This window comes from Ammospiza nelsoni, chromosome 12 (assembly GCF_027579445.1).
Source record: "Ammospiza nelsoni isolate bAmmNel1 chromosome 12, bAmmNel1.pri, whole genome shotgun sequence".
NCBI lineage: Eukaryota > Metazoa > Chordata > Aves > Passeriformes > Passerellidae > Ammospiza > Ammospiza nelsoni.
Genome location: NC_080644.1, coordinates 9,293,670 through 9,305,775, shown reverse-complemented (window position 1 = coordinate 9,305,775; position 12,106 = coordinate 9,293,670). Strand labels below are relative to the sequence as shown.

The following is a 12,106-nucleotide window of genomic DNA, read 5'->3' as shown; positions in this document are numbered from 1 at the left end:
GCTAAGAGGACAAAAGGGATTTATAGCAACTCTTCTGCTTTAAAGCTTTCCCCAAGGTACCTGTAAGCAGCTGTGGGTAGAATATGTAATTCCAGAGTATTAAAGTTTGTTGTAGAGCCAACAGCATGGCAGAAGTTATTTTTCCTTGCTCTTGCTCAACAGCACAGTCTCCTCTTGTCTCCTTTGTGGCTCAGTGTTGTCAGTTTTGCAGCTTCAGTACAAGCATGGAAGTATTTGGAACAGAGAGGTGTTTGCAAGTGATTTCTGAGTATGTTGGAGAAACATAGAAATATTATTGGTTAGCCCAAGGCAGCCTGTGTTTTATGGATGCTGATGGATCTCTGTGCCCTGCCATGGGGTGTGTGCTCAGTGTGAGCAGGGAAACCAGAGCCCTGCTAACTCCACAGATCCCACCAGATGCATTCCAGGCATTGGGCAAGCTTCTGGAGCAAAGGATCTTAGTCCTAACAGTGCTGTTGGGTCATGCTGCTTTCCTCTGGCGTTCACGTGTTCTTCCTCTTACCTTCACTGTCCCTCAACACTCTGCTCCTGCAGCAGCAGCAGGAGATAATGAAGAAATTAGAGCAAATTCCAAGAAATAAGCCAGAGCAGCTGGTGTTCAGACAGCACTTCAGTGCACAAGTTGTTACTTATGTATTCAGTACTCAGCATCTGGGGCACAAAGCCTTAGGGTGAGCACTGGAGAAAGGGTAAATCAGAACATTGTAAAACCTGGAGTGAACCACTCAGATGCTTCATTTTTCTTTGTACTCCAAGCCAACAGCACTGTTTGCTGTTTCATCCTGTTCCCCTTTCCCTGTTAACTTTAGTGGCTGGGGAAAGCTGAAGCAGGGGAGAGTGATGTACAACCAAGACTGGAGTATTTTGGCTCCAAATCCTGTACCTGCTCTTTGTTTAGAACAACTGTTTAATGCCATTAAGAAAAGAAATAAGCACAGCCCCCTAAAATCCCACAACCCTTGCCTTGTCTTTGAATTTGGCAATTCGTCTCTTAAAATTTTCTACATTGAAACAGCTTTGGGAAAAGGGAATGTAAAAGAATCAGATTGGCAAGAAATCTTTCTGCAAAACCATGGATGCAAATGGCTGACTGCCACTGCCATCATCTCTGAGAAGAACAGGTCTTGGGACATATCTTCCCTGGAAGCAAATCCCTCAACTATTGCACACAAAAAAACCCCAAAGATTCATTAAGAAACAAAGACCATCTGCCACTGTTCTGGTATGGAGCAGCAGATTTTTTTTGTAAGCCAAAGGTGCTTCTAAATCTGACTGAAAGCATGTGAGAGAAAACTAGGTCTCACAGTATGGGAGTGATGAGTTTCCTCAATCAGTATTTCATTTTTAGCAGAACTTCCTCTATGACTAGGACAATTAAAGTAGAAGTCCTTAGGAAAAAAAAAAAAGGTAATACACAGGTTCATTTCTCCTGGGCAGTCAGCAGCCTTTCAGAAAGATTTCTGATCCTACAGCACACTTCATGCTGGTGCAGTGCAGCTCCTGGGATGTCCTGCAGCCTCAGTGTTAAAGCCCCATTTGTCAAGAATTCTTCTCATGGCCTTGCTGTGAGTTTCTCCAGATACAAAGCTGTCCCCAGTTTTCCCCCCCAGGGAAGCTGCTGAAGCTGTTAGAGCATATCTCATATATTTAAAAAGAAATGGGTTAAGTGTTCTTTAGTCCAAAGTCTTCACCTTTGTTCCTGCAGGGGAACAAAGGTGGCAGCTCTGATAATACAGACCCACAGCAACCCTGGCAGCAGTTGGAAGAACGTGGCTTTGTCTCCTTGCTCTCAAATTCACTGTAATTAATCCTCAGCTCCTGCTTGCCTCAAGAACAGCCCTGAACACAGCAGTTCACACAAGGCTTTGGTGGGATATTAAGCCTTGAAGCGAACCTGCAAGCTTTCCCTGTCCCTGCAGGACTGGGATGTTCTTTCTCAAGAATAGCACCACGAAGCAGCAGAGGACAACATGACCCTGCAGGAGTTTTAAAACATGACTAACAGCACGGCAGTGCTCGTCACCCCGAGGCAGCACTGCCCTCTGCTCCTCACCCTGATCCCAACACAGCACTCCCTGCTCCTTTCTGAGGGACATACTGGCACCTACTGGAGACCAGTTTACATCCAGCCTGAGATGGCTGGGACAAAGGAAAGTATCCTTGTACATGAAAAATAAGCAGATTTTGAGAAGATGGACTGTCTTGCTGCAGGGGCAGCCCTAGGAAGTGACCTTTGGGTGGCCCTCCAGGCTAGCTCCTGCCCAGAGAAACACTTGTGTAAACTCTTCCCTCTGAAAGCTGCTGCTGTTTGAAACCCTGCTTACAGGGGCTCTGGTCAGGAAGGGCTCCTGGTGAAATCTCCCAGTATAAAAAGTGCTGGTTACATTTGTTTAGACAGAAATCTTCCTTTGGAGACCTGCTGTGCATGTAAAGCAGCAGGATGTCATCCTGACCCCATTTACAGTGTCTGAGTGTGAGAGCAGGGACTGAAATTCAGCTCAGCTGCCCAGGAGCACCTTCAGAGAGTTTATCAGTCTCACATCATCCCACCACTTTTCAACAAACTGAATTAGCAAACAATTTCTGCAAATTAAGCCTTACAAATATTAAATACAAAGGGAAGTTACTGCAGCAAGATGCTGCACAGGAGAAAAATCTGTCTCTAGACCTGGCTTTGCCCTCGTTTGGAGCTGCACAACATGGCCATCCCTCAGTGGAAACCAAGCAGGATATGGGGCTGCTTGCTTGGGCTGCTGGATCTGGAGGAATCACCCAGCTCTGGACCGTCAGCAGTAAGGGGATGTCCCTGCCTGGTGAAGTTTATTTGAAGGACCTCTAAATATTCAAGAAATAACAACAGTCTCTTACTTAACATCACCTCTACCAGGCAAGACCTGCTGCTGGACTGCTGAAGCCTGATGGGAAAACCCATCCAAGGAAGAGCATCATGGCTGCAGGACACTTCTGCAGGTTTCCCCAGGGCAGCTCCAGGCTCAGGCTGCACACGTGGAGATCCTGGACTGCTGACACTCCCCCTGAAGTGGGGTTATGCCAGCTGACTTCCCCAGACAGCACTCAGTGATGCCTCCCCTCCAGAGCAGAGGTATGAAATGTTTATTGTAGGAAATTTTATGTGCCCAGACAGTGGGCACCTGACAGCCAAGTGTTCTCAGGCTGCATCCTCCTGTTGCCATGATACAGACACTCTGGTATTTCCTGAAGTGCTCAGCTTCCCGGGAGAGCCGTAACACTCACAGCAACATTATATTTTTATTATTACAAAAGATTTCTTCAGCAAACTGCTGTCTGTCACCTCTGTGTATCAAACATGGAAACAGCAAACAAACCCATCTAACGTTACAGGTTATTATTTAGTGTCTCAGCTGGTGATTCAGGTAAGTACAACTGTTTTCTTTCTCCCCATCCATTCACTTCCTTGACTCTTTTCCCAAGCAAAGCCCAAAGAAGTCACAGATTGGAAGCAGCAGCTCCCAGCCCCACTGCTCACCCTGGCAGCTCCAGCAAGCAGAGGTGACCATTGTGTTACCCATCCAGGGCACTCCCACATCGTTACATTCCAAATACTCCTCACGCACCGAGTTTTGCTACCTGGCCTTGAACAGTCTCACGAGTGAAGAGCTGAAGGGCACACTCTCCATCCAGTCCATATTAATACTTTGTGTTAACAAAATAAACTTCTGCTCCTCCCCTGCTGTCAGCCGATGCCAGAGGAGACGCTCACACTCATGCAGTCACCGAGGTCCAAAGGAAAAAACCATAAAGTCTGAACAGACCTGCTGTGCTTCTTGAGGGATGATTCTGAGGCGTTGGATGCATTGTGCTGGGAACAATGACAAAACGCAGCACGCGGTTGCCTGCGGCAGTCTATACGTTGGATTTGGGGGCGGAGTTGAGGGGGATCTCCCGCAGCTCTATTCTCATGCACAGGTACTCGCCGATGGCCGCCATCAGCGCCGTGCACACGATGTGCACCAGCCACCACGTCAGCGTCGAGGGGAAACGCGAGTTGTAGATCCAGCAGCCCAGCAGGTGGAAGAAGTGAACGGTGACGGTGAAATCCAGGCACTGCTTCCCTCGGCGGATGAAGTACAGCAAGCCCAGAGCGCTGCAAAGCAAAGGCAAGGGATTAATGAACTCCACCAGACCTGTGGAAAAGGTGCTGCAGCAAGAGCTGTCAGCAGTTCTCACTGCTGATTATGCAGTGGGTTTAAAACTTCTTCAAATATTTTAAGAGTAGGTTGTTTCTGACCTCTCTCCTGGCTGCTGCAGCAAGACTTGCAGGCTTACAGCTTTTAATTACATGATGGCAGGAAAATTAGATTTTAGTGCAGAAAACGGCAGGAATTTATAGACTATCTCCTAATACATTAGTGTTTGCTGAAATCCATTAATTCTAACTTTTAGTAAAATCTCCCACAAAAGTAAATCTCAGTCCCAGCTGCTGGGAAACTGAGGCAGAGAAGTGAAATGACTTTTCCAGGTTCTAGAAAGCCAAGAGTCAGCAGTTCCCAACTGCCCTCGGCAGACATGCTTAAGAAGGCACGGGGATTTTGGGAGATGTTTGGAGAGAGGCAGTACAGCACACTGAATTCTTTTACAGCTTAATGGCATGAAAGGACAAGATACAGGAGGTCCAGCTAGCTGCAGACTTACCAGGTGAGTGCATTGAGGATGAAAGCCATCATGGAGAGCCTCCCCGGCGGGGTTGAGAAGCCTAAAATCTACATGGGACTATTAGTAGGAACCCGCGGCACAAATCGCAGCCCGAGTCTCCCGTGGCACAGCCCTGCATGGATCAGGATCTACAGGAGGAGGTGGACAGGTCTATCTGTCTGTCTGTCTGGGGGCACCTATGGGAAAGGGAAAGGTCTGGTTCTGTGCTGAGGGGAATCCCCTAAACTGGGGGTGGAGGGTGTGCGTCCATAGTGGGGGTGTTTCTAGGGGGTAGGGAGTCTTTATACCGGAGATACCTATAAAGGGTATCTCTATAAGGGGGTATCACCTACAGAACGAGGTGCTCCCTCTCCACAGGGGCACCACCTGCACAGGGTGTCTGTCCCTGCATGGGGGTACCCCCCACCGCACACCGAATTGCTGTCTCTACCCCGGGTACCTATTGAGAGGGACGGCTTCACCTCCACACTGGGGCACGCACACAGGACAGGTCTATGCATTGGGGGGCTGCTATGGGGCATGGGAGCCCTGAGCGCACACCGGGGTGCTCCCAGGGCGGGGAGATGTCCCTAGCACCGGGAATGCCCACACGGCAGCGGGCTCTCCCTCCCCAGAGAGCCCCAGCAATCCCCCCGCTCCACGGCCTGTGCCCACGGCGGCGGCTTCCCGGGCGCGCCCTCACCTCGTCGCTGAACACCTGCTGGAGGGAGGGCCCGGTGCTGCCCAGGGTGCCGAGGAGGGCGAGCCAGAGCCCGAGCGAGCTGTAGTATCCCGCCTGCAGCAGCACCATCTGCGCCACGATCAGCGCGGGGTCCCACACGTAGCTGCGGAACTGCGCCGCCATCGCCCGCCCGCCTCCCGCCCGCGACGGAAGTGCCGGAGGTGCCGCGCCAGAGCGCCCCCTGGCGGGGGGGAGGACCCGCTGCGGCCCCGAGCCCCGCCCGCTGCCCCGAGCCCGCTCGGTCCCGGTCCCGATTCCGATTCTGACCCCCTTCGATCCCGATCCTGACCCCGCTCGATCCCGATCCCAACCTCGCTCTGTCCCGGTCCTGATCCCGATTCGGATCCCGATCCCGACCCCCCGCTCGGTGTCCCCGAGCCCATTCGGTCCCGATCCTGACCCCAGCCCGCTGCCCCGACCCCGCTCGGTCCCGATCCCAATCCTGATCCTAACCCCGCTCGGTGTCCTCGATCCCGCTGGATCCCGATCCTGACCCCGATCCTGACCCCGCTCGATCCCGATCCCGACCCCGCCCGCTGCCTCCGACTCCCAGCTACCACCTCGGACCCGGCTGCCCTCCGTGCCCAGTGTCCAGCTCTCCCATATCTGCCTGCCCTGGGTCGGTGCCTTCATCACTAAAAGTTGCTAAAAAGACTCAGAGTCCCTCGTGCTCCCCCGTCCCCCTCCTGTGATCAGCCCTTGGCTGCGGGGCTCGGTTTGGTGCCCTCAGTGCGCCGCAGTGTTTGCTTGGCTTCAGCTATGAGATTGTCGCTGTGTGAACAGTGAAATTCCCGAGGTTTTGTGGGACAACAGAGGATTTTGGAGATAAGGCTTCCCCAGCCCCTGCACTGGTGTCAGCGTGTTCAGTAACGTGGCCGAGCAGCCCTTGCTGAGGACACAAATACCAACCATACAAGAAATTGTTGTCCCCGGGTATTTCCTTTCATTTCCAGGCCAGTTCCTGTAGGCGCTGAGGCTCTTGGCAGCTGCTGCCCAGCTGTGCTCATTTTAGCTCTAGGCCATACCACGATGTTGTTCTGAGTCCTGGTGTGCCCTGGCAGCACCTTTCCATTACAGGGCTGAGTTGGGAGGTTTCTTCTGGTACGTGCTGATATCTTTATTTGGCCTCATGACATGGCCAGGTGCCAGATACCCTCATGCTCCACTGTACCCCTTCTGTGATCAACTCCTGGCTGCTGGGGCTTGTTGTGAGCTGTCCTGATTGCTTGGCTTCAGGTATAAGAATTGTCACTGACTTAATAGCAAAATCCCCAAGGCTGTGTGGGACAACGGAGCATTTTGGAGATAAAATCTTTGCTGGAAAAAGAAGAGGAGGCACCCCCGGGCTGTTTCAGTCGATGGGGGAGTTGCCACAAGAGCTGTTTTCACCTGGAAAAGAGAGCAGAAGGAATGAAAAGGGGAATCCAGGTTCTGAGGGAGGTGGTAGGCTCACATCAGTTGTGGGTGTGGAATATGCTGGCTATGGGAACACAGATTATGATCTCTGACAGGCTCTCATGACGTTTTTTCCATGCCTCGTATGGGAAGTTCCCTATGCAGCTCTGCTGTATGTTTTCCTTTCCTCATTTTGTGAATTTCTGTGCTGAGCCAGGTTTGACACATTTTGTTCCCTGTTCCCTTTCCCTAGGAAAGATTGTGCAAGGCAGAGGCACATGTGTGGTGGACGTGGGCCACTACTGCCAAGTTCTCACTTTGGCCTTTGGAGAATCTGTTTTTGCAGAAGCTCCAGCCTCAGCCAGTGTAGAAATGAAGAGGGGAAAATCCCAGCGATGTCAGTGCTGTCTGCTGCCAACACGTTGCTGAGCCTAAATTGTGAGGCTCGACACTTCCTCTGTTACTTCTTGGTAGAAATTGGTTTCCTTTCCTGAAATCTGCTGTGTTTGGCTCTCAGAGACATGCAAGCCATCACTTAGATATTAATTCTCACTTACCTATTTCTTTTATAGTCCCTCATAGGACTAACTTTCCTTTGCCAGCAAAAATTTTGTCAGTTTAGACAAAGCTGACTAAAGCTCCAAGCTAGTGTAAGGTAGCACTGTTGGTATCATTGCTGGTTATCTTTCCACAGCCAAATATCTGACTTACCCAAAGTCCATGGCATCACAGGATACAAGCTGGTGTTTTGGGAGGTGTTGACTTGAATTGCTTTGGAATCTGAGGCTCCTCCCTTCTTGGTTGCTGCCCTTGTGACTGAAGGTATGGAATAGCCTCAGGTGTGATTTGAGGCTCCCTCCTGCCCTGGACAGAGTTCCCATATGGACATGGGGAAGGGCTGTGGCACAAAGACATTTGTGCTGTGACTCAACTGCAGTTGAGTTTGTGAGCTTGTTTCCTGTCTGACTTTGTGACAGCATCTTTCATGGTCATGTTTGTTTGTTCCTGCTCCTGATTTGGCTCTCTCTCCTCTCCAGGCTGCTCCAGCATAAGGGACTGTGTTCTTCTCCTTGAAAAGAGGGTGTTCTCCCTAGGGGATGCCTTGCCCCCCACACCTGCTCTGTGGAATAAGGTTTAAAGTGGAGCTGGAAAGCAAACAGCATTGGGAATTAAACAGCTTTCTTAATTTCTCTTTTCTTCCTCTTTGTTTAAATAAAAAGTTGGAGACAGCTGTGGAGGAAACGTGTTAAAGAGGAAAAGGATGTTGAAACACAAAGACCATGATTTCTAGGGTGCCACAGTGGGTGCTGCTGGCCTGACTTCTGGTTAGAACATCGTTTTTAAGCAGTGACTGTTCTGTGAGTGCCACCTGTGTGTTGTGGAGAGCAGCAGGTGGAAGGAGCAGCGGCGATACGCCCAGGACGCAGCTGATGATTTGAGGGTGTACCCAGGTCACACGAAACCATTGTGGTCACTTCTTTATCAGGAGTGTAGGAAAAGAATACCCTATTTAGCCACAGATTCTTTACATAAAAAATAGCTGCCTAGGAGGGTACTGTTTTCCTCCCCAGGAATCATTGGCTAAACAGGAAGCTGTTTATTTAGGTGGTCTGTATTTTACCAGCTGGTGTACAAAGGGTGGTGCTGTCTGGATGACCTTTGCTGGAGTTCATTTCCCTCCTGACTGGAAGGTAGCAGTTGTGCTAAGGTCACCTTTGCTAAGGGACAGCAAGGCAAAGAGCACACATTTCCAGAATAATTCAACATTAAGTGGCTCAAACCATGGGATGAGGGTTTTCAGTCACTCCTCTTCCTCTGCCCACATGGTGTGCAGGTGTGTTTTTCCAAAGAATTCAGTGTACTGAATGGACTTTTTAAAATTTGGAATGGAATTAAATAATTTAAAATGGAATTTTTAAAACTCTACTTAAGGTTTCTTCTCGCTTGAGAATCCTGCTCTAAGCTCTTTCTAAAAATTTGCTATAGGAACTGTGCTGAGCTTGACTGGAGAATCTCTTTTCCTGATTAGTGCAACAGAATTTATGATCAAGTTGTTTAAAGGGCCTTGTGTGTAGTCTTCCCAAGATTATCTAGATTATTTCTTTTTATTTCTATTATTCTATTATGATTTATTTCTATAATTTCTATTATTATTTGTTTTTATTTATCTCTAGATTATTTCTTGATGTGCCATGTAGAAGTGAGATTCCCTTCACCCTCCAAATGTGTTGTATTTGGACACTCCATTCCACTTCCAGCATGTTTGTGTTGTGTTGGTAATTGACAGGTGTTTATTTATATTTTCAACATGAGGGTTAGGTAATCCTTCACTAGGTTGGGAACAGTGGTGGCCAGCCTGTGTTATTTCTCTGCCAGCTATAATTTTTATGTGGAGAATGCAACTGACGCACCTTGAATGTGAGAATTCATTGCCCAGAACAAATGTGTTTCTCGACATGCATTTCATTTTGCTTCTGCTTCTTTCCCTCGTGGTGAAGTTTCAGTAAAGGACATTTTTGCTCTCTGGGCCCATTTGTCCTGTTGCTCTCTCAGAGTGTCACATACACACGGATTTCCTGCATTATTCCAGAGAGGAGAATGTCAGCATCTTGAAAGGAAACACTTGAAGGGCAAAATGAAGGCAGCTGTTTTATGGCCATGAGTTTAGAATCATATGATGACTTTTCTGACTGCATTTCCTCTTATTCTCTTGAGATACAGTCACAGAACGTTTCTGTGTGTGTGAGGAAGGGAGGTGGATCTACGCAATGCACGTTAAAAATGTCATCAGTAAAGTTACAGGAATTTGTTCTCAAGGCTGAAAAGTACATTAGGCTGTAGTTTAATTTTCTCTTCCGTTTCCAGAAGCCCAAGATCAGTTTTCCTGAAGGATTGTGCACACAGATGTGAGATGGATGGACAGTGTGTGTGGTCCCCAGGCCAGGCAGACTGACTCCTCTCCATCCCATCAGAGCAGAACTTCCCTGGGAGGGAAAACACTGTCCTGTGCCATGCAAGGGGATTTTTGGGTGGAAGGGGTATGTGTTGAGGGTATGATTACCAGGAGCTTGGCATATTGTGCTGGTTTGGAGAGGAAGTTAACAGGTGAGTGAGCAATATTTGTAGCCACAATACAGAAAGCTGGTTTTGAAAGCATCTTTGTGGTGGCTGCTTTAGCTGGAAGGACGTGCAGAGGGGTCATGGCCACATGCACACAAATACAGGTGGCATTTAGAGGGTTCAGGGGCATGGAGTACTTCTGGTCACTTTGTGCTGCTGAGGCTGCCTCCTGTCTGACAGATGTCATGGTAAGGACCATTCTTTGCACATTTGACCCAGCCTGTGTGTTCTTGTTCCTCACCATCCACTGCTCCCCACCTCTGCTGAGTGTCCAGAGCTGGATATTTATGAGAGCTGGGCTCCCTGGCTGCACCAGCAGTGATTTTTATCAGTTCCTCTGTGTGACGAAGTAAAGGTAATAAGGAAGGGTAGTCACCCAGTCTATAGCACAGACCCCTCCCTGATGGCCTTGGATGCTGAGGTGGAGGAGCAGAGCAGGTCAGCAAACTCCCCCACAGCCTGTTCAGGTTGGCTCTACCATTACCCACATGTGTGCTGTCTTCAGATCTTAACTACTTTTTTTAAGCCCTGAGCAGTGCCCCTTGTCACTTCATACTGTGCCAACAGGTTCTGCAGCCAGCTCAGCATGGATCCCTCCTGCCAGTGGTATTGTGCCTGGGCACAGTGCTAGTAAACACTGAGGGCACCAATGGATCTCAGCTCACACCCTCTGCAGCTGTGTATTCCCAAAGGAACAGGCACTTGGAAAAGCTGCTTCACCTTAGGGATCTTTTTGGTTGGAGGTGGGACAGGGGGAAGGCTACAGGTTCTCTCAGGTAGTGCTGGAGAAGGCTGAGAATCTGACCAAGAGGAGCTGGCATACCTGGCAGGTGGGACCATGGCACATATGCTTTGCTATGCATTGCTTCCCTGTTAAGAAGTTTTTTCATTCTCTACAAACCAGAGAAAACCAGCTGGAAACCCAAGTGAAAAATTGATGTGGCTGCAGCACGAGCACGGGGCTGTAGTGTTATGGTGTTTCAGGTGCCCCTCGGGTTAAGGGGTTGAAATAGAGATTGTCAAGCAAGTTTTTATGGTCAGGCAAAGTTATTCATGTGAGAAGAGAAACGGAAATAGTTGAACTGCGCCGTTGGGTTTTCCGCCTCCTTTATCAGTGTGGGTTTTTGCGCTTGCCGCTTACTTAGAAGACTGAGGGAGCGGTTTCGTGTTCCATCCCCGAGTGATGCAACCGCGGCGGCGACACGCTGCCAGGGACAGGGCTTTCTGTAAATGTGACATCGTCACTTGTGGAATGCTGCAAAAGCGGATACTGGGTGCCCACTCCCCCCACTTTCTCTTTCCTCCTTCTTACCCCCGCTTTCCCTTCCCTTTTTTCCTTTCCCCCTAATTTTTCACTTCTTCCCCCTCTTTCGCTTTCCCTCTCTCTTTTCACTTCTCCCTTCCCTTTTCCCATCTTTTTCCTCCTTTCGTTTTCTCCTGTCCTCTTTCTCCTTTTCCCCCCTTTCCATTCCTTTTCGTCTCTCTTTCTCCCCTTTCTCCTTTCCGCCCGCTCCCCATAACGCAGTGACGCTGGCCGCGGGCCGTGCGGGGGTCCCTCCATGCACAGCGGGGTCCGGGGCTGGGTTCCTCCGTGTCCGCCCGCCGTCAGCCCCACAGTGTCCCTTCCCCCGTGTCGGTGTGGGGCAGGTCGCACCCCCGGGGTCGGTGTGGGGCAGGTCGCACCCCCGGGGTCGGTGTGGGGCAGGTCGCACCCCTGGGGTCGGTGCAGTTCGCAGCCCTGGTGTCGGTGTGGGGCAGTTCGCAGCCCCGGGGTCGGTGTGGGGCAGGTCGCACTCCCGGGGTCGGTGTGGGGCAGTTTGTAGCCCCAGGGTCGGTGTGGGGCAGGTCGCAGCCCCGGTGTCGGTGCAGTTCGCAGCCCCGGGGTCGGTGTGGGGCAGGTCGCACCCCCGGGGTCGGTGTGGGGCAGTTTGTAGCCCCGGGGTCGGTGTGGGGCAGGTCGCACTCCCGGGGTCGGTGTGGGGCAGTTTGTAGCCCCGGGGTCGGTGTGGGGCAGTTTGTAGCCCCGGGGTCGGTGTGGGGCAGGTCGCAGCCCCGGTGTCGGTGCAGTTCGCAGCCCCGGGGTCGGTGTGGGGCAGGTCGCACCCCCGGTGTCGGTGCGGGGCATTCCCGGCAGACCGGAGGCACCGCCCCGCG

At 50.7% G+C, this 12,106-nt stretch overlaps 1 protein-coding gene across 1 annotated transcript; it reads right to left on the bottom strand.

Moving 5' to 3' along the window:
* Positions 1–3,116: 3,116 nt before the first annotated feature.
* On the bottom strand, positions 3,117–5,568 carry SYS1 (SYS1 golgi trafficking protein). The gene is made up of 3 exons (XM_059480793.1): positions 5,399–5,568; positions 4,696–4,763; positions 3,117–4,147 (listed from the first exon to the last, which is right to left on the bottom strand). The coding sequence occupies exons 1-3, from the start codon at positions 5,558–5,560 to the stop codon at positions 3,907–3,909; spliced, it is 471 nt and encodes a 156-aa protein (XP_059336776.1). The 5' UTR covers positions 5,561–5,568; the 3' UTR covers positions 3,117–3,906.
* Between the last annotated feature and the right edge of the window lie 6,538 nt (positions 5,569–12,106).

Bases quoted from the DNA above. Each gene is read 5' to 3' on its own strand.
- SYS1 (XM_059480793.1), bottom strand. From the start codon at position 5,560: ATGGCGGCGCAGTTCCGCAGCTACGTGTGGGACCCCGCGCTGATCGTG. The intron at 4,764-5,398 runs GTGAGGGCGCGC...AGTCCCATGTAG, and splicing joins AGCAGGTGTTCAGCGACGAG to ATTTTAGGCTTCTCAACCCC. The intron at 4,148-4,695 runs GTAAGTCTGCAG...TTTGCTTTGCAG, and splicing joins ATCCTCAATGCACTCACCTG to CGCTCTGGGCTTGCTGTACT.